Here is a 22,031-nt window from a genome sequence, read left to right as displayed (position 1 = left end):
TAAAAATAACTTTCGTTTAAGTATAATAAATTTTCCCACACAAATTACCTCTTCTGGTAAAGCAGAATGGGGTTTGTCAGAAGTTGCAAGTAGTAAAACTGGAGCAAATGAAGGAATATTCTGTAATAATGTGGTAAATGTGGCTTTGAGTGTTGGTCCAACTATTTCCCACCACAAGTGGATATGAGGAATATACACTATACTCGGTGCTGTTCTCTTAGCTTCACGAATCATCTAGTAGAGAGAAAAAGATTTACATTCAGTTAGAGAATCAGCACATCAGTAATGCTAGCTTTTAATGCTAAGTTTGGAACAATGTTTAACTTCCCAGAATTATCATATAAATCCATCAAAATTTTTAAATAGGGGGGTGGGTGGAGGTGGAAGGGGGCATAGAGGAGTAAAGGGTGATAGGAAAAAATAAAATAAAACAAAAAACCCTCACTAAATAACTAAAATGCTTCCCTCAATACCTTTTATAAATGTTTTGTTTCATTGTTAGAAAACATAACTGTTTCAAGCAATTAGAAAACAACTCAAGATATATAGAAGACTTTTCTACTGTAACCAAGGTTAAATATAAAAATATAAGTATAAAACAACTTTTCATTAATTTTTTTTAATATAAATAGCAAAAACAGAAGCAGCAAAATATCTGAGTACTTACAACATAGCAGTCACTCTTTCAAGTACAATTCTCACAACAGCCATACAAGGTAAATACTATTATCTCCATTTTGTAAATGAGGAAAATGAGGCAGAGAACTAATAACTCTCTTAAGGTCACTAAAATATTAAGTGGTGAAAATGGGATTTAAACCCATACTCTTTAATGACCAAGAAATTTATGCTTTATTTTTATTTTTTTTAAAACCTAAAGTTACAAATCAGTAAACAAAGAAAATTACCACAAAAAAAAAAAAAATTAAAAATAAAAATGAGGCAATTCTACATTTTGTCTCTGGAAGTTTCCTTTGTCTTATAGCTTATCTAGGCAACAATGAATTACCTGGGCACATGTTTCTTCAGGAGATGTAGTACTGATTCCAAAAAGAACAGGAATGTCTAATGTATACACTGCAAATTTTTCCAAAGCATGGATGACAGCTGGTGCCAAATGAGAACCTTGCCCAAATCCTGGTTCTCCCACTATCAATATTCTTGGTCGAAAAGACATAGGTTGATAACAAGCATTTCTGAAAGAAATGAGTAATAAGCTATGTTTTAGAAAAATATAAAGTTTAAATTTTTCTCCCAAACTACCAACTATGTACTTAAAATAGTCAAAAATGTTTGTTTCATTGGGCAATCATATCAGCATGATTCACATGGTTTTTGGAAATAACTTCCACAAATTTTTAAGAATACATACTCAGCCTGGCCAGTATGTATCTATGGCTGAATGTCTACCTATGAACCAGGAGGGCACATGTCCAGGTTGCGGGCTCAATCCCTAGTGGGGTAGGGGGAAGCGGGGGAGATGCAGGCGGCAGCTCATCAATGATTCTATCATCAATGATTCCATCTATCTCCCCCTCTCCCTTCCTCTCTGAAATCGAATATATATATATATATATATATATATATATATATATATATATATATATGTATTTTAAAAAAGAATATATACGCAGTGGTATTTCTACTATAGTGACAATAGCAAGAACAATTTTTTTGATATTTTAATTAAAAAAAGAAAGATTAGTTGGCATTTTTTTTATCTTTCAACAACTATCTCATTTAGTTTTAGGGAATTTACACACACACACACACACACACACACACAATTCATTTGCAAGGGAAATGTACCTATTCAAATGAAGAAAATTAAAATTTTCTTTTGCTTTATTAAAAGAATTTTGAGGAAGCCCATTTTCACATACTGATGGAACATCATCATCACTGTATACCAAGTCACTTTCTAGCAGAGGACAAGAAATATCTATAAACAAACAAAAAATTGTACATTAGTAACTTTTCTGGATTGCAAAGGAAATTTTTATGCAGTGCTTCAGTTAGCAAATCAGTGTAAATCAATGACATTTTTTAGAGAATCAAAAATATTGTGTAGATATGAATAACAAGTACAGTTAAGTCCTCATTTAACAGTCAATAGGTTCGGTGACTTTAAGCAAAACCATGTATAAAAAACAATTTTACCATAAGCTAACTGATATAAACAAGAGTTAAGTTCCTATAGCATCTCATCATTGTTATAATGAAACGATGTTAAATGAATCAATGTTATTTGAGGACCTGCTGTAAATATAAAAATGCATTTCAAACTTAAAATATCCAAGCAAAGCACGACCAAGTTCCTTTCAAGATGTGTATAAAGAAACATTTCTGAGATGTATAAAACATTTAGCTTTATGATTATGAAAATTAACTTTAAATAATTGATCAAATTTCATACCGGAGTCTAGTGCTTTATTTGTTCTGATTTCCGCATGTGGAAATACTCTCTGAAGGGCTTCTAAGATCTGGTGAACAGTGCTTTGCAGGAGTGGTTTCACAATGGTGGACAGTGCCTGCCCAGGTGATGTCACAGCTCTTTGGGAGGCTGGTATCATCTTTTGCATAGCTACCTCAAAATCTTTAGCTGAGATAGTAATTGAAGAGAGATCCAACTGTAGTTTCTCACTGGTGTTATAGATCTGTGGGTAGCGTCGACGCAGAGCACATAAAGCAGCCTCAGAGCATATTGACTTAATATCTGCACCACAGTATCCTACCCAAGGCAAAAAAAGAGGAAAGAAAGGAATAAACTACCATCCTATTAGCATGACTATGGTTAAAATTAAAAATCACCCTAACAACACAGTAGCAAAATATTTAGGAGTAAGAAGGCTAATATGGTGGTGATAACCATCAACAAATCAACTTTTGTGAGTGAAATAAGCAAATACTAATATAGCATAGAGGTCAAGAGCAACAGTTTTAAAATCACAGACAAGTTTCAAATTCCAGTTTGTCATTTTCTAGATGTGAGCTCTTTGGAGAATCATGTATGCTCTATCAGCCATTTCTACATTTGTAAAATGGGAATAATGTTACCTACTTTATAGGACTGATGTGAGAATTACCTGAAATATATGTAGAATGCTCAACAGGATGACTAGAAAACTGTAAACAGCAAAAGATACCTATTATTACCTACTTTGCTCTCAAAATCCCCAACAGCTAATTTGTCAAATATCTCTATTTCATATCCGAACTTTGTAGGAAGGGAACAGTAGAGATAAGAAACAAATATAACCTTGTATTTCTTTAACTATAATATTTCAAGACTATATATCTTTGAAATGCATGTATTCCTTTTAATGCTTAAAAGCAATGTTTACCAACACAGTTTTCTGCTAGTTCTTCTAGAAATATGTCCAGTGGTTTAGGATTCCAATCCCTGGTGTGAATCTTCAGAATTTCTTTTCGAGCCTACAAATAAAAACATTTTTTTTACATCTATTATAAGGTAAGTGCTATTCAGATTAGAATAATTTCAATTTAAAATACTTTTAATTATCTAAAATGTTAAAGATATCGCCCTAACCAGTTTAGCTCAGTGGATAGAGCGTCAGCCTGCGGACTCAAGGGTCCCAGGTTCGATTCCAGTCAAGGGCATGTACCTTGGTTGCAGGCACATCCCCAGTAGGGAGTGTGCAGGAGGCAGCTGATCAATGTTTTTCTCTCATTGATGTTTCTAACTCTCTATCTCTCTCCCTTCCTCTCTGTAAAAAATCAATAAAATATATTAAAAAAATTTCTTTAAAAAATGTTAAAGATATCAATCTATACTAATACAAGGGTAACATGCTAATTAGATCGGATAGACCAGACGTCCTTCGGGACAAAGCCATGGTGGTGGGGGCGAAGGCAGAGGCAGTTAGGGGTGATCAGGCCGGCAGGGGAAAGCGGTTAGGGGCGATCAGGCAGGCAGGCAGAAAGGTTGGGGCGATCAGGCAGGCAGGCAGAGGGGTTAGGGGCAAATTAGGCAGGCAGGCAGGCAGGCGAGCAGTTAGGAGCCAATGGTCCTGGATTGCAAGAGGGATGTCTGATTGCAGTTGGACATCCCCGAGGAGTCCCGGATTGGAGAGGGTGTAGGCTGGGCTGAGGAACCCCCACCCCATGCACAAATTTTGTGCACCGGGCCTCTAGTACCTAAATAAAAATATAAAATAGTAAAAAAAAATAAGTATTCGTACAAGTTTAAGAACTTTATATTAAACACATTTACATTTATAGCACTCAAGTTCCATTCATATAAAAGTGAATGAAAGAAAGTAAATAACTATTGTTCATTCTGGTACATATTAAGAACTGTTAGCCTGGCCAACCTGGCTCAGTGGTTGAGCGTTGACCTAGGAACCAGGAAGTCATGGTTCGATTCCCGGTCAGGGCACATCCCTGGGTTGCAGGCTCGATCCCCAGTGGGGGGTGTGCAGGAGGGGCCGATCCATGATTCTCTCTCATCATTGATGTGTCTCTCCCCCTCTCCCTTCCTCTCTGAAATCAATAAAATCAATATATATATATATATACATATATATATATATATATATATGAACTGTTTTTAAGAGTGCTGACAGCTCTACCATATTTTCTGCTTGATTCTCAAAAGATTAAGTGGTTTTAAAATAACATGGTGATACCCATGAAAAAGCCAAGGCTAATACATTGGCTAAAGACTGACTGTCCATTTGCCATATGTTCTGAAGCAAAACAAAATTGTATGATTAAATTCAAAGACTGTGTTCAAATTGAAAGAATTTTAAGAGTATTTTTAAGGAGGCATTATTTTTAAAAAGAAATAATAAATTATCTGACTTATTTTCTTTAAATAGAGCAATACCCCCTAAAAATATATACATACATATTTGGGTGTTAATCATAGAACTTTGCTTCAGAACATACAAAACTCAACCTTCAAATTTTCACTGTACCAAAACTTGTTCATGATAAGGGTGACATATTTTGTCAAAATTTGAGTGATGTTACTTAAATTCGTACATCTTTATCAGGTAAGCTGAAAAGAAATTCTCTGTCAAAGCGACCAGGCCTTCGTAAAGCAGGATCAATAGAATCCAATCTGTTGGTAGCACCAATGACCACAATTTCTCCTCTGCTGTCCAATCCATCCATAAGAGCTAGCAGGGTGGAAACAATCGAACTAAATTTAAAAATAAGAGAGAAGAAATTAATCGATTGGATGTGGAATATATCACTTCTTTTGGTAAGAGGTTAATACATTAAACATGAACGAATTTTCTTAAGAGTATGGCACTACTTTGAATAGATTTTAAAAAATGTTTGTAAAACAGCATACTAAATAATATGTACAGATTAAAATAAATAGAAGACATAGATGGTTTTTAGAATGCCATGAATGGATCCTGAAAGTCATTTCATAAAACATTTTTCAAAGGTACTTGAATTAGCAAACACATAAAAAAATACTAGTAAGTACCACATACAGTATCTAAAATTATAAAATGTTCCATTGCATACAGATTATCAAAGAATCCCAAAATAAAATAGAATACATATAAAGCATAGAATTTTATTTATTTTTTATTTTTTTAAAAATATATTTTATTGATTTTTTTACAGAGAGGAAGGGAGAGGGAGAGAGATAGTTAGAAACATCGATTCAGCTGCCTCCTGCACACCCCCCAACTGGGGATGTGCCCACAACCCGGGCACATGCCCTTGACCGGAATCGAACCCGGGACCCTTCAGTCCGCAGGCCGACGCTCCATCCGCTGAGCCAAACCAGTCAGGGCGAAGCATAGAATTTTAATTACTTTAAATATTTTATTGTGGAGATCAGTAAAATAATTTCCACATCTTCATCACCTAGTTTCAACTAACAATATTCCTTTTATATGGCTTTACCTGATAGCTTTAAAAACCAAAACCTCAGATAATTTAATATAAATATTTCATGTATGCATTTCTAAGATGAGTTTAAACACTCCCATGATACTATGACATCAATGTAAATGACAGTAATTCCTTAATATGACCTAATACTAGTACTAGTATCACCCCCGATTTACTCATTTGTTCAATAAGATCCATACTCTGCACTTGGTCATACAGCCCTCAAATCCATACCAGTTCCGATCACATTCCCTCCCCCCTTTTTTTCCTTCCTCCATCCCATTTATTTATTGAAGAAATTGGGTCATTTGTCTTAAAGAATATTCTTCCCACATTGTGAACACAGTTGATAGCTTCCTGATGGGGTCAACATTTATGTATCCTATAAACTTGAGTTAGATCTAGAAGCTTAATAGACGCAGGTTAAAGTACTTGGAATAGCACATTTCATAAGGAATATACCATGTGTTTCCTACTGTATACCTCAGGAGGTACATAATACTAGTTTCTCACTTAAGATCAGTGGGTTGGTTTTTTTTCTTCTTCAAGTTTCACAAAATTTTTACTTAAAAAAAAAGTTTACAACACCCCATTCTTCCGACCAAGAAACCTGCCCACAGGCCACGGGGAGCTTCTGCTGAGAGGACAGCGGCAGTCCCGGGGTTAAAGGGCACCTCGCTGCAGAACCCACCAGAAGGTTTCTTAAAGGGCCTTCCAAAGGCTGAAGCAGGAAAGGCTGCTGGGTCTGAATCTTACGTTTCTGCTACATGGTCCATGCGGTGTGCACATCACAGCTGGCACGGAACTGCCTGCGTCTAGTTCGAAACACCAACCACGCCCAGGAACATCCTCTCTGAGAAGTGATCCGAGAGCCAAGGCATCAGAGGCAGCAGCAGTGTCACCGGTGCCAGAGGACAACGAGCAAGCGGACTGGGAAGTCCTGAGCTCACTCGGACCCTCATCTCCACCGACGAACAGGAGAATCTGCTTCCAAATTAACTCAGGACACCTCCTTCCACTCTCCGAGGCGCCTCAGCGATACGTACTCTAGATGATGCAGCACGAGGTTGCAGGGCGCAAGCGCCCACTGCCTGGCAGCCTAGGTCCTCTGCTAGCCTGGCAGCTTTGAACTTGGACACCCGCTTGGTGACCTCCGACCCTTCTGACGGGACTTCTCTCCGCTCAGGGATCGTGGGCAGCACAGGGTGGACCGCGGCCGGGTGCGGGGCGAGGCAGGGCGACAATGCTTTCTCTATTACAGTTCCAGAAAGACTCGAGCGTCCCAGCGTCCCGGGCGTGGGCAAGAGCGTCTCTGGAAGCTGCTCCTGCTCCTCCTCCAAAATGCTCCCGCGGCGCTCCTCGCAGTCGGCTGCACTGCCCTCGCTGGTGACGCTGCACACGCTGTTCTCGCGGCTGCATGACTTCAGGATGGACTTCAGAGGGACGTACGCCCCGTTCACCAGGTCCATGAAGACCCTGTAGATGTCCGCAGGGGTCCTGATCGTGGGCAGCTCCGGGGCTGGGTGGCCACCACAGCTGTTCTCTTGCTTCCGTTTGGCTTCTTCCTTCTCACTGAATTTTAAGGTGGTGTTTTTCCCAGTATTGATTCGAACCCGCTTGGGTTCGACGGTGTGAGAAAAGTATATGGCTGGTAGCCGAGGCCGGTTTGGCTCAGTGGATAGAGCGTCGGCCTGCGGACTGGAGGGTCCCAGGTTCGATTCAGGTCAGGGGCATGTGCCTGGGTTGCGGGCACATCCCCAGTGGGAGATGTGCGGGAGGCGGCTGATCGATGTTTCTCTCCCATCGATGTTTCTAACTCTCTATCTCTCTCCCTTCCTCCCTGTAAAAAAATCAATAAAATATATTAAAAAAAAAAAAGTATATGGCTGGTACAGAGCTAGCCCCTGACCCAAGAGCATCATCATCGTCACCACCCTCAGCCTCATCACTGAGGGGGCAACGAGAGCCGTTCACAGCGCAGCTCGGCCCGCAGAGCAGCTCTGCAAAGTGTCGTACTTGGGCCGAGCTGCGTACGTCCCGTTCACGTGTCCATTCACACGTGTGCGGGCGTCTTCCTTCTCCGCTTCGGAAAACGCTGTCTTCTCCGTTTGCAGTCACAGTGGGAGGCTGACTCTCAAGTTCGCCCAGCAGCTCCTCCTGTCGCTCCAGTTCTTCCAGCCGAGCCCACAGCTCCTGGTCCGAGAGCAGATCCTTGGATTCAACATTTGCAAAATCCGCTTTAAAACTATCTGAAGTTTTGGGTTTGGAGTGAGGTTTATGCGCAATTCGGTGTTTTGCTTTAAACTCGAGGTCACTTTTAATCTCTTCTCTTATGTCAACAATATCACCTGCAGCATCACTCATTTTCAGCAAATCTTCTGTAAATTCAACTGGATTCAAAATTTGTCATCACTTTTTAAAAATCATCTATTGTTTTTCTTACATGTCCTTTCCGGTGCTTGACTAAGCCCACGGCCTGCTCTGCGGAACACTTGGCAAACCAATTGTCCCCCAGTAAAACAGTGACTTCATTAGTATGGATGAGTTTTCCTGGCATGAAGGCAAACGGGCCAAATGGTACCATGATGCTGTAGGACAGCTTGTCAGGCAGGGTGCCGAGCCGCTCCTGCAGGGCACTGTAGTTGTCCTCCACCCACCTACTGCCAGTGCTGGATCCTCTCTAGGCAGCAGGTGACTACCTTTTCCTGCTCCTGGTGGAGCCGCGCTACCTCCGGGGCCCACAGTGGGGCGGAGGAGCACAGGGTCCGGTGGGGCCTCCTTGGCGGTGCCCGGGGCCTCAGCGAGATGAACGAGTCCTACACAAGGGTTTATGGAGGCGGCGTGGCAGGCGGCAGGCGGCTGCCGGGCGCCAGCGTGCTCCACTGCATCTCACACGCGCATGCCACTGCCACCTGGAGCTGCAGGCCGCCCGGGGAGGGCCGAGCAGACGTCCAGAGGCGGCGACTCCCCAATGGGTTGGGTTTTTAAGTGAGGTGTCAGCTTACTCTACTCATCATAAATTTCACTATGAACCTTTATACCTTACTGTTTAGCAGCCACTGGTAATTACTTACTGTTTAGATCAGTATTTCTCAACCTTGGCACAACTGACATTTTGGGGCAGAGAATTCTTTGTGGTGGAGAGCTGTCCTGTGCATTCTAGGATGCAATAGCATCCTTGGTCTTCACCCACTAGATGCCAAGTGCTCCCCTCCCCACACCACTGGTGTGAAAATCAAAATGTCTGCAGACATTTGTCCTCTGGGGGGCAAAGTCACTCCCAGTTGAAAACTACAGGTAGAGATTCACTTTTACATAAAGGGTGCCGGGGTCCAACCCCAGCAGGTCCAGGGGTCCCCAAAGGTGTGGACGGAGTCGGCGAAGAAGGAAGGACACGGAGGCAGAGTTCAGTTGATCAGCAGCCTAGCCAGGATCTCCAGCCAAGTTCTGGTCTCGATCTCCAGAGAGGTTCTGCTTAGGATCTCCAGCCAGGTTCTGTCCAGGTTCTCCAGGCAGGTCCAGTCACCAGGTTCTAGTCAGGCGCTCCTGCCAAACTCCGTAGTCAGGTTCAGTCCAGGATCCCCTGCCATGCTCTCTCGCCAGGCTCCGCCTCCAGGCTCCGAGGCCAGTCCCTGTCCAGGATCCTCCGGCATGCTCTCGCCAGCGAAGTTCTTCTGTCCCTAGAGAACGTTCTGTATAGGTTCTGTGCCTAGGCTCTGTCTCTCTTGGTCCTGTCTTCCAAGCCCTGTCTGAGTTCTGTCTCTTGCTGTCTTGTTCTGAGTTCTGTGTCTCTGTCTGGTTACATCTGTATTTATACCAGTTGATTCAATCCTATCAATCTCTATTACAAAGGTTAGGGCGTTTCTTATCTCCATTCCAGGGAGAAAAGATTATGTAGTTTAAGCATGATTGTTCGTAGTTAAAGGGATTAATTACCCGCCTGGCACTTAGTTGAGGGGTTTTATTCCCTCCCTAACTTCAGGGGAAAATCCCTACCGGGGATTCAACCTTTCTCGGAGAGGTGACCTTGGTTAAAACACAGCGCCAAGAAGGTGAGCAAACATATTAAGAACCGTATGCCATATATGCCAGGTCCCTTGAAACAGCAAGGATGGACCGGCTCCCGGCAAAAGGGATGCAAAATGCTGATTTTTCTAACTCAATAATTTCCTTTGCTTTTATTAACTGCGATTTTCCTATAAAGAACATCATTAATTCATCTACTATGAAATTATCCTGATTCATGGCCTGAATCATAGTTATAGAACAGGAAAAAGAAATGCTTAATTCATTCTCTTTATCCAATTTTCAGAGTAATGAGTCACTGTTTTAGCAACCTCAGAATACCCAATTAGATTTCTTAAAAAAGATCATTATAAACTGACTTTTTAATGTACTCAATGCATTTCAATCTATTGTAGTAATTATTATTTTTGATGTTCAAATCGTCCCATCTTTGTCCAATGAAAACTTCTTCAAAATTGACTATTTCATTCTGATATGAACCTAATAGTCTTCAATTGCTTCCAGGCATGACAAGATGTTGCAGGCTTGTCTTGCTTATTTCCTGCTTCCGTTCTGCAATCTATCATCTCTCCTAAGAGTGCTAGTATTTAGAGCCCATAATCTGGGTGCTAGGGGTACAACTGCTACTGAATTGTGGTTGCTTGTAGACCTTTTTAGTGTCCAGAACTAGTAATTATTTTTTTCTTTAAAAAATTCATCATGAAAAAAAAAAATTCATCATGAAATTATAATGATATATATTTTTAAAACTTAACCAAGGAGGTAAAAGACTTATGCTTAGAAAACTACAGAACACTGAAAAAAGAGATAGAAGCTATAAACAGGTGGAAGAATATACTGTGTTTATGGGATGGTAGAATTAACATAATTAACATGTCCATCCTACCCAAAGCATTCTTTAGATTCAGTGCAGTCCCTATTAAAATACCAATGGCATATTTCACAGATCTAGGACAAATATTCCAAAAATTTATATGGAACCAAAAAAGACCCTGGAGAGCTGCAGCAGTCTTGAGAAAGAAGGACAAAGTTGGAGGGATCACAATACCGGATAGCAAGCTATACTACAAAGCCACTATAATCAAAACAGCCTGGTACTTGCACAAGAACAGGCATATAGATCAATGAAACAGAACAGAGGACCCAGAAATTGACCCAAGCCATTATGCTCAATTAATATTTGACAAAGGAGGCAAGAACATACAATGGAGTAAAAATAGTCTCTTCAATAAATGGTGCTGGGATAGTTGGACAGGTACATGCAAAAAATGAAACTTGCTGACCACCAACTTACACCATATACAACAATAAGCTGGGTAAAAGATTTAAATATAAGTTGTGAAACTATAAAAATCCTAGAAGAGCCGAAACCGGCTTGGCTCAGTGGATAGAGCATCGGCCTGCGGACTGGAGGGTCCCAGGTTCGGTTCCGGTCAAGGGCATGTGCCTGGGTTGCGGGTGCATCCCCAGTGGGGAGTGTGCAGGAGGCAGCTGATCGATGTTTCTCTCTCATCGATGTTTCTAATTCTCTATCTCTCTCCCTTCCTCTCTGTAAAAAGTCAATTAAAAAAAAATCCTAGAAGAAAATGTAGGCAGCAAAATATCAGACATCAGCCTGGCTGGTGTGGTTCAGTGGTTAAGCACTGAGCTATGAACTAGGTCACGGTTCAATTCCTGGTCAGGGTACATGCCCGGGGTTGCAGGCTCAATCCCCAGTAGGGGGCATGCAGGAGGCAGCTGATCAGTGATTCTCTCTCATCATTGATGTTTCTAACTCTCCCTCTCCCTTCCTCTCTGAAATCAAGAAAAATATAATTTAAAAAAATTGGGCTTTCTCCCTTCCCCTTTATCTTCCCCCACATGCACATTTCCCCTAACCTCTAAGGGACCTCATGATATGTTTGCTATGGTCAATAAATTCCTGTTTGCTTTTCTAAAAAAACCCCCAAAATTTTAAAAATATGTATCAGACATCTCACATAGCAGAATTTTCACTGATACAACACCTAGGGCAAGAGAAACAAAGGAAAAAGTAAACAAATGGGACTACATCAAATTAAAAGCTTCTGCACAGCAAAAGAAACCAATATCAAAATGAAAAGGGAGAGGGAGAAACCAAGATGGCGGCATAGGTAAACACCTGAAATTGCTGCCTATACAACCACTTCAAAAATACAACTAAAAGACAAGATGAAAAGGGAACCCACTGTATGGGAGAACATGTCTGCCAATGATACATCTGATAAGGGGTTACCTTCCAAAACATATAAAGTACTCATACAACTCACCAAAAGGAAGACAAATACTCCAATAAAAAAATGGGCAGAGAAAACATGCTCAAAGTCACTAATCATCCGAGAGATGCAAATCAAAACAACAATGAGGTACCATCTCACACCTGTCAGGCTGGCTATCATCAACAAATCAACAAACGACAAGTGCTGGAGAGGATGTGGAGAAAAAGGAACACTCGTGCACTGCTGGTGGGAATGCAGACTGGTGCAGCCACTGTGGAAGACAGTATGGAGTTTCCTCAAAAAACTACAAATGGAATTCCCATTTGACCCTGTGATCCCACTTCTAGGAATATATCCCAAGAAACCAGAAACACCAATCAGAACAGATATGTGCACCCATATGTTCATAGCAGCACAATTCACCATAGCTAAGATCTGGAAACAGCCTAAGTGCCCATCAGTAGATGAATGGATTAGAAAACTGTGGTACATCTACACGATGGAATACTATGCTGCTGTAAAAAAGAAGGAACTCTTACCATTTGCAACGACATGGATGGAATGGGAGAGCATTATGCTAAGTGAAATAAGGCAGTCAATGAAGGAAAAATACCACATGATCTCACTCATTCATGGATAATAAAGACCATTATAAACTTATGAACAATAATAGATACAGAGACAGAGCTGCCTCAAACAGATTGTCAAACTGCAGTGGGAAGGCCGGGAAGGGTTGGGGGGCAGGAGGTAGGGGGGTAAGAGATCAACCGAAGGACTTGTATGCATGCATATAAGCATAGCCAATGGACATAAGATACTGGGTAGGGGAGGCCAGGGGATTGTCAAAGGCGGGGGGAGCCCTAACCGGTTTGGCTCAGTGGATAGAGCGTCGGCCTGTGAACTGAAGGGTCCCAGGTTCGATTCCGGTCAAGGGCATGTACCATGGTTGCAGGCACATCCCCAGTGGGGAGTGTGCAGGAGGTAGCTGATCGATGTTTCTCTCTCATCGATGTTTCTAACTCTGTATCCCTCTCCCTTCCTCTCTGTAAAAAAAAAAAAAAAAGGCGGGGGGGGGGGGGAAGGACACATATGTAATACCCTTTGTAATACTTTAAGCAATAACAAAAGTAAATAAATTTAAAAAAAAATGGGCAGAAGACCTAAATAGACACTTCTCCAAAGGGGACATACAAATGGCCAAGAAACATGAAATAATGCTCAAAGTCACTAGTCATTAGAGAGATGCAAATTAAAACCACCATGGAAAACAGTGTGGGGTTTCCTCAGAAAATTAAAAATGGAACTGCCATTTGACCCAGTGAATCTACTTCTAGGAATATATCCTAAGTCTGAAATACCAATCAGAAAGAATATATGCACCTCTATGTTTATAGCAGTGTTTATAACTAGAGGCACAATGCATGAAATTCATGCAAACATAGGCCCTCGCAGCCCCAGCTGCTTGCGGGCCTGCCCCCTGCCCACTGGTCTTTCTGGAAGGTCATTCTGGAAGGTTGTTCCGCTGTCCAGTCTAATTAGCATATTAGCTCTTTATTATATAGGATAGCTAAGATCTGGAAACAGCCCAAGTGGCCATAACGATATTTTTAACTTACAGTAAAGATTTTAATTGAACTTACTTTATATTTGTATCCTCTTTTCCTTAGGCTAAAATCCTATTTTCTTTTCTTTTCCTTTTTTTTAAAATATATTTTATAGATTTTTTACAGAGAGGAAGGGAGAGAGATAGAGAGCTAGAAACACCGATGAGAGAGAAACATCGATCAGCTGCCTCCTGCACACGTCCTACTGGGGATGTGCCCGCAACCAAGGTACATGCCCTTGACCGGATTCGAACCTGGGAACTTTCAGTCCACTGAGCCAAACCAGTTTTGGCTAAAATCCTATTTTCTAATGCGTAGATATAATTACTTGTACATCACATTTCTCATATATATATTTGAGGTGGCATGTGCTTGTTAAAATTATTCCAATCACTTTACAACTGTTTCAAAAATGTCGTAAGTTCTTAATTACTTGATTTCAAAGTGATGTTAATATTGTTAAATGTTTCTTCCTAGTAACACAATTAGTATGGGTGATAATGAAATGTGTCATATATATAGAAGTGGAACCAAGATGGCGGCATAGGTTAACGCCGGAGTTTGCTGCTTTGAACAACTACTTCAAAAGTGAAACGAAAAAACGGAAGGGACATCACCCAGAACCACAGGAACGCTGGCTGAGTGGAAGTCCTACAACTAGGAGGAAAGAGAAACGCATACGGACACTCAGAGGAGGTGCAGTGCTGAAGTCAAATTCTGAGGTGCGGAGTGCGCGGAGCGGGCTGGCGGCGGAGGGCGCGGTTGGCGTTTTCAATCGGGAGGGAGTCGCAGACTCTGAGCACCAGATCCGGGCGAGTCTTTAGGGACCCAGACTCAAACGGGAGAAGCGGGACTGTCTGGCTTCGGTCAGAGCGAGTGCAGCTTTCTCTCCCAGCTTTGCAGCGGGTGCTGGGACTCAGAGAGGCAGAGCCCCTTGGGACAGGACTGAGAGCCGCCATAACTGCTCTCTCCGGCCCACCCTGTTGATCCTGTGCGACCCGCCCCGCCCAAGCCCTGCACAGAGGCATTTGCCGGATAGCCTCAGGCAAAGGCTAGATTAGCACCTCCCTAGAGGACAGAAGTTCTCTCACTGCTGACACAGCTGATTCTCATAGCCACTTGGCCTGGAGGTCAAACCCTCCCTGGAATTAGCTACAACAATCAAGATTTATCTATAAGACTGCGAACAAAGACCACTAGGGGGTGCACCAAGGAAGCATAACAAAATGCGGAGACAAAGAAACAGGACAAAATTGTCAAAGGAAGATATAGAGTTCAGAACCACACTTTTAAGGTCTCTCAAGAACTGTTTAGAAGCTGCCGATAAACTTAATGAGATCTACACGAAAACTAATAAGACCCTCGATCTTATATTGGGGAACCAACTAGAAATTAAGCACACACAGACTGAAATAACGAATATTATACAGACGCCCGACAGCAGACCAGAGGAGCGCAAGAATCAAGTCAATGATTTGAAATGCGAGGAAGCAAAAAACACCCAACCGGAAAAGCAAAATGAAAAAAGAATCCAAAAATGCGAGGATAGTGTAAGGAGCCTCTGGGACAGCTTCAAGCGTACCAACATCACAATTATAGGGGTGCCAGAAGATAAGAGAGAGCAAGATATTGAAAACCTATTTGAAGAAATAATGACAGAAAACTTCCCCCACCTGGTGAAAGAAATGGACTTACAGGTCCAAGAAGCTCGGAGAACCCCAAACAAAAGGAATCCAAAGAGGACCACACCAAGACACATCATAATTAAAATGCCAAGAGCAAAAGATAAAGAGAGAATCTTAAAAACAGCAAGAGAAAGAAACTCAGTTACCTACAAGGGAATACCCATACGACTGTCAGCTGATTTCTCAACAGAAACTTTGCAGGCCAGAAGGGAGTGGCAAGAAATATTCAAAGTGATGAATACCAAGAACCTACAACCAAGATTACTTTATCCAGCAAAGCTATCATTCAGAATTGAAGGTCAGATAAAGAGCTTCATAGATAAGGAAAAGCTAAAGGAGTTCATCACCACCAAATCAGGATTATATGAAATGCTGAAAGGTATCCTTTAAGAAGAGGAAGAGGAAGAAAAAGGTAAAGATACAAATTATGAACAACAAATATGCATCTATCAACAAGTGAATCTAAGAATCAAGTGAATAAATAATCTGATGAACAGAATGAACTGTTGATTATAATAGAATCAGGGACATAGAAAGGGAATGGACTGACTATTCTTGGCGGGGAAAGGGGTGTGGGAGATGTGGGAAGAGACTGGACAAAAATCGTGCACCTATGGATGAGGACAGTGGGTGGGGAGTGAGGGCGGAGGGTGGGGCGGGAACTGGGAGGAGGGGAGTTATGGGGGGGGGGGAAAGGAACAAATGTAATAATCTGAACAATAAAGATTTAATTAAAAAAAAAAAAAAGAAATGTGTCATATATAAAAAGTTTGTATGATTACTGGTAGGAAATATACAGACAACTACTTTTACCATACTTGACATTTTCATTTACTACTCAGAGCAACAAATGAAATTGTATAGCATCAAGTCAAAGAAGGCAACCAGAATATAATAAATATTGTCAAGTATTAGAAGAGTCAAAACTTATCTATTACATTATTTCTTGTTCCTCTTTTATATCATTTACAATAAAAACCAATACTGGCATATATGAAGGCATGCAAACATTTGCTTTAGGGTATCCCAAACTAATTAAGCAATTACAGATAATTTATGAGCTCATTTTATTATTTAAAATATATTTTTATTAATTTCAGAGAGGATGGGAGAGCAAGAGAGAGACAGAAACATCAATGATGAGAATCATTGATTGGCTGCCTCCTGCATATCCCCCCACTGGGGATCAAGCCTGCAACCCAGGCATGTGCCCTTGACTGGAATTAAACCCAGGACCCTTATGTCTGCAGGCTGATGCTCTATCCACTGAACCAAACCAGCTAGGGCTACGAGCTCATTTTAAAAGAATTTCTGAAAAATTGAAAACGAACTGGGACTTGAGGCAATGGCACTAAGGAAAGGTACTCCTTTGAGTAAACAGTTTATCATAAGGGATATTCAATTTTCCCATCCTGAAAATGAGGAAGTGTGCTAGTATTAGAATATTAAACTAGTAGTCATGCTAGGACATATTTTATTTGGCTCAGGCAATGTCTTAAAAGAATCTGAATTGGTTGGCAACATTTAAAAATATTTACAAATTTGAATATAAAATTTAAGAAAGAGAAAATTTATTTTTCAAGTCTGGGTTAGCTTCTGCATTTCAGGAGGTTGGCAATAAAAACAACTGGTTATGCTCTTATGACTGAACACTCAGCCACATTCCACACCACAACCCCACACTTACCATTGGTTTGTTTCACTCATCTCATTGCCTTACGCCTTACTTCAGTGGCCAGTGTGCATTTAAGTTTGTAACCAAGATTTAAAAAAACAATACAAATAGTATTTTTTTACTTAACACCATGAAAAGTCTGAATTTTAAACAGATTCTTGCACTGGAAGCTCATATCCATTAGCTCATTTAACTTTCACACCTGACTCATCCCCAATAGCTTTTCCAGTACTACTACCATCAAAACTCCGTGTTTTCCCAATTTGAACTTGGGCTTCTTCAGCATTTGACTTTTCTAACAAAAACATTGTGGAGCGGATATGTAGATTGGCAAGCCTTTTCTATGTCTTTTCTAATGCTATTTGGGATCAATGTATTGACCACTTCCTTTTGAGTATTTTGTCTGCATCTCTCAGGTCATGATTTCCATTATCTTCTCCCGGATCCCGCAGACCTGTTGATGCCGAGCATAAGGTCTTACAAATTTGATGGTTGCAGTTTTTAGTAAAACCAGCATAGAATAGATGAAGCAAATAACCCTTGCTAATCTTGACATCAACACGAGCTTCAATTACAGTCTGCCATTTTTTGACCATGGTGCACATTTTGTCATGGGTAAGATCCATGCCATGGAAATTAGGCAGTTTTTGCCCTGAATGTTCTCAGTAATTAGCTTGAGTTTTCTTTCTTTTGTTAATCCTCTCTGGAGGATATTTTTCCATTGATTTTTAGAGAGAGTGGGAGAGGAAGAGATAGAAACATCGATGTGAGAGACACATGGATTGGTTGCCTCCTGCATGCACCCTGACTAGGGGAACCAAGGTAAGTGCTCTTGAATAGAATCGAACCCAGGACCCTTAAGTCCAAGGGCCAACACTCTATCCACTGAGCCAAACCAGCCAGAGCTTGCTTGAGTTTTCTAAATGCAATCTCATCACTCTGCAGATCAGCTAGGTTCACTTTAAAAACATGATCCCTGAGACCATCAGATGGGATTTTGGTTCCTTGAGTTCTCATGACGTGTTTTTCCATTATTTATGTTGAACATAGCTGGCAGTTTTACAGCACATCAGTTTTTCTTAGAAAATAGGTCAATCACTTTCTTCTTGGCTCCCTTTTTGCCTCCTCCTATAAGGCACTTGTTTTTGCTGACAACCATGGTGCCACTCAGCCAAAAAGTGTAACCAAAATTTTAATACTGTGCTTGAGAATACCCTGCCATCCAGGACAGGTTCACCTTTTCTTTTTCCACTCTATAGTATATTGCGATTTTACTCCAAAAAGAAAATAAGAAAAAAGAAAAGAAAAAGGGAAACTACTGCTTTGTAAAGTTTCTTTCACCATTTAATCATTGTATTGCTCATATAATACCAATACAGCTCAGAATATAGGGAAAAAGGCAGGAGTTATCAAGCAAGTTTTTACCTGTGAATTTGATCTTGCCTGCTTGATCGAACTGGAGCCAGACCATCAATTTCATCAAAGAAAATAATGGATGGGCGCATCTGGTAAGCCTAGAAAGTAGGTCCAGTGGTTGCATGTTATCATGAGAAACTTCAAATATTAGACAATATAAACCATTTTAATTCATTTCATTAAAATTTGCTTATAAAATTTTTAAGTTATAAATCTAAATGTAAGTTCAAGAACTATGTTTTAAGGGTTCAGACTAAATTATAACATATACTTTAATTTTATTTGCATTTCAACTGGACATATTCAATACATACTTTACTGGTTATATAATTTAGATTTTGTATAGCTACAGTTATTGGGACATATAAAAAAATCTATAAAAGACCAATTGTCACAATAAGATAAAGAGTAGAAAGTGATACAACCTTCCCTCCATATCTGGATGGGAAAATAATTAGCATGATGATGCCAAAGTTTAAAAAAGACATACCTCAGTAAAATTAAAATACTCAATGAGTTCCATAAAGAGATTTCAAAGCATCTGCAACAATATGCCTTAGTAGATCAGAATATATTATCTCACAATGTACTGTCAATACAATCTGGCATATAAAATTAAAGCCAGTCTGGGGATGAACTAATCTTCTATTGAGACATAGCTCACTACTGTTGTCTCCCTAAGTATGAAATTACCACTCTCTTTCTAGGTTCTAAGACTCCACAGAACTTATATACAATCATTCCTTTCTCTTCTTACTATAAAACTATTCCTTATAGGTCAGTGTTATCTTGATACACAAAGAAAAATAATCTAGGAAGATTACATATTTTTTTAAAAATATATTTTATTGATTTTTTACAGAGAGGAGGGGAGAGGGATAGAGAGCTAGAAACATCGATCAGAGAGAAACATCAATCAGCTGCCTCCTGCACACTCCCCACTGGGGATGTGCCTGCAACCAAGGCACATGCCCTTGACCGGAATCGAACCCGGGACCCTTCAGTCCACAGGCCGGCGCTCTATCCACTGAGCCACACCGGTCAGGGCAAGATTACATATTTTGAGTAAGTCTTCTGAATTTTTGCTCTATGAAAAGTAATTAAATGCAAGATTTATCTAATCCTTACATACTTACATCTACATTGATTAAAAATCTATGTAGGTAAGTTTTAATATCATACCTGATCAAATAGCAATCGTAGCTGTCTTTCAGACTCTCCTACCCATTTACTTAGACAATCAGCACCTTTTCTCATGAAAAATGCTACTCTCTTATCCCCTTGACTGCACTCATTGGCAAGTGCTCTAGCAACCAGTGTTTTTCCAGTTCCAGGTGGACCATAAAACAAACAACCTCTGTAAAAGAATAAGTATTATTATTAACACATCAAAAAACAAGACTATTTAGACAAAATTACAAACCAAATTCATGAGTGCACTAAATTAGTGAATAAAAAAGTAAATGAGCCCTAGCCGGCTTGGCTCAGTGTATGGAGCATGGGCCTGCGGACTGAAGGGTCCCAGGTTCGATTCCAGTCAAGGGCACAAGCACAGTTGCAGGCTCGATCCCCAGTAGGGGGTATGCAGGAGGCAGCCGAGCAATGATCCTCTCTCATCATTGTTTCTGTCTCTCTCCCTCTCCCTTCCTATCTAAAATCAATAGAAACATATTTTTTTAAAAAACTAAATGAGACAACTGAAATATTTCAATTCACAGAGCACAATTTAAAACCTTGGAATTAATATTGGTACTACAAAATTAATACTGAAACTATATAAAACCCTTTAAAACATATCTTCTTTTAATTGCATCTAGGTCTTTTGGCTAAGATGAAGTGTAAAACCTATTTTCTTTTATTCATTCATTATGCTCATCATATTACCTTTCCTTGCATAAAAGTTACACTTAAAATAAAGACTTCATAGTTTACAATCTTTGGCTTCAGTCACAGTAACATAACACTAAAAGTTTTGTTAAAAAGCATGTTGGAACTAAATAGGAAAGGAAGGTAAAAGAGAACTTAAATAATGGTGGTTGGGTGATAGGGACTAAGAAGTGTAAATAATTTAAAATAATTTTTGTGACATCACTGCCATAGGGTAACCTATTGCTTTGCTTTGTTTTCCACAAAGTTCCAAAGTTATTTGTTGCTCTTATTCTGAGAAAATGAGCTTTATTCATAATTCTTAAAAAAAATTTTTTTTAATTGATTTGAGAGAGGAAGGGAGAGGGAGAGAGAATCATCGATCGGCTGCCTCTTACTAGGGACTGAACTGGCAACTGGACAGGTGCCCTGACAGGGAATTGAACTCTGACCTTCTGTTTCATAGGTTGATGCTCAACCACTGAGCCACACCAGTCAGGCTCATAATTCTTAATAGAAATGTTAAAAGGGTGTAGAAATACATGTCATAAATTAAAGTCTACTAAACTAATATGAAATAATCAGTTTCAGATCATCAAATAACTATCCTTGAAAAGAAACACTTAAAAAGGAAGATCCCGCCCTAGCCGGTTTGGCTCAGTGGATAGAGCATCGGCCTGCATACTGAAGGGTGCCGGGTTCGATTCCGGTCAAGGGCATGTACCTTGGTTGCGGGCACATCCCCAGTGGGGGTGTGCAGGAGGCAGCTGATCGATGTTTCTCTCTCATCGATGTTTCTAACTCTCTATCCCTCTCCCTTCCTCTCTGTAAAAAATCAGTAAAATATATTTTAAAAAAATAAATAAATAAAAAGGAAAATCCCAGAAAAACAGCAATGACAAAATAAGAAAGGCAGGGGAAAAGTCATAAGTGACAGATGAAATCTATTAAAAATTAATAAACTATAAAAGAAAAGACAATAAGAGGCAATCAAATAGAGATGTAAAGAATAAAGCACCTGGTAAGAAAACAACTAAACAAACAAATGGAAAAAACAACAGTGATTTCTACGTACAAAAACCAAGGTAGGTACAGACTTTAAAAATATATCTATTGAGCCCCGCCGGTGAGGCTCAGTGGTTGAGCATTGACCTATGAACCAGGAGGTCACAGTTTGATTCCTGATCAGGGCACATGCCGGGTTTTGGGCTTGATCCCTGTGTGGGGCGTGAAGGAGTCAGCCAATCAATGATTCTCTCTCATCATTGATGTTTCCATCTCTCTCTCTCCCTTCTCCCTTCCTCTCTGAAATCAATAAAAATATATTCAAAAAAATAAAAACGTATCTATTGAGCCAACAAACTAATTTGTGAGACTTTATCTTAAAGAAGGAATTAAGGATTCACACAAAGAGGAAGCAATGAGATGTACATAATATTGACACTATGATAATGAGAAGTTAGGAAAAAACTACACAGTCAGCAACAGCAAAAGCAGATAAAATGTGACACAACCACATAATGGAATATTACTTAGTTATTAAAATACAAAGAGAATGTATGTGAAAACAAGTTTACACAATCATATATTTGATTTCTATGGAAGTAAATACATGTTGTAAAGGAGACATAAAGAGGGAAAA

At 40.1% G+C, this 22,031-nt stretch overlaps 1 protein-coding gene and 1 pseudogene across 3 annotated transcripts in view; both read right to left on the bottom strand.

Annotated features, from left to right (window-relative positions):
- The window catches only part of ATAD2 (ATPase family AAA domain containing 2), a 64,409-nt gene that overhangs the window by 15,168 nt on the left and 27,210 nt on the right, over positions 1-22,031 (bottom strand). For all 3 annotated transcript variants that reach the window (XM_059672795.1, XM_059672794.1, XM_059672796.1), the window contains exons 12-19: positions 19,706-19,880; positions 18,533-18,621; positions 5,008-5,167; positions 3,345-3,435; positions 2,417-2,731; positions 1,810-1,942; positions 1,010-1,196; positions 49-234 (exon numbers count right to left, since the gene is read on the bottom strand). In XM_059672795.1, the coding sequence (XP_059528778.1) occupies positions 49-234; positions 1,010-1,196; positions 1,810-1,942; positions 2,417-2,731; positions 3,345-3,435; positions 5,008-5,167; positions 18,533-18,621; positions 19,706-19,880 (1,336 nt within the window). The remainder of the gene's footprint in view (positions 1-48; positions 235-1,009; positions 1,197-1,809; positions 1,943-2,416; positions 2,732-3,344; positions 3,436-5,007; positions 5,168-18,532; positions 18,622-19,705; positions 19,881-22,031) is intronic.
- On the bottom strand, positions 5,789-18,266 carry LOC132220073 (unconventional prefoldin RPB5 interactor-like; annotated as a pseudogene).

This window comes from Myotis daubentonii, chromosome 17 (genome assembly GCF_963259705.1).
Source record: "Myotis daubentonii chromosome 17, mMyoDau2.1, whole genome shotgun sequence".
In the NCBI taxonomy this organism is placed as follows: domain Eukaryota; kingdom Metazoa; phylum Chordata; class Mammalia; order Chiroptera; family Vespertilionidae; genus Myotis; species Myotis daubentonii.
Note: the sequence above shows the minus strand (reverse complement) of the source record. Positions and strands in the feature narration are given on the sequence as shown.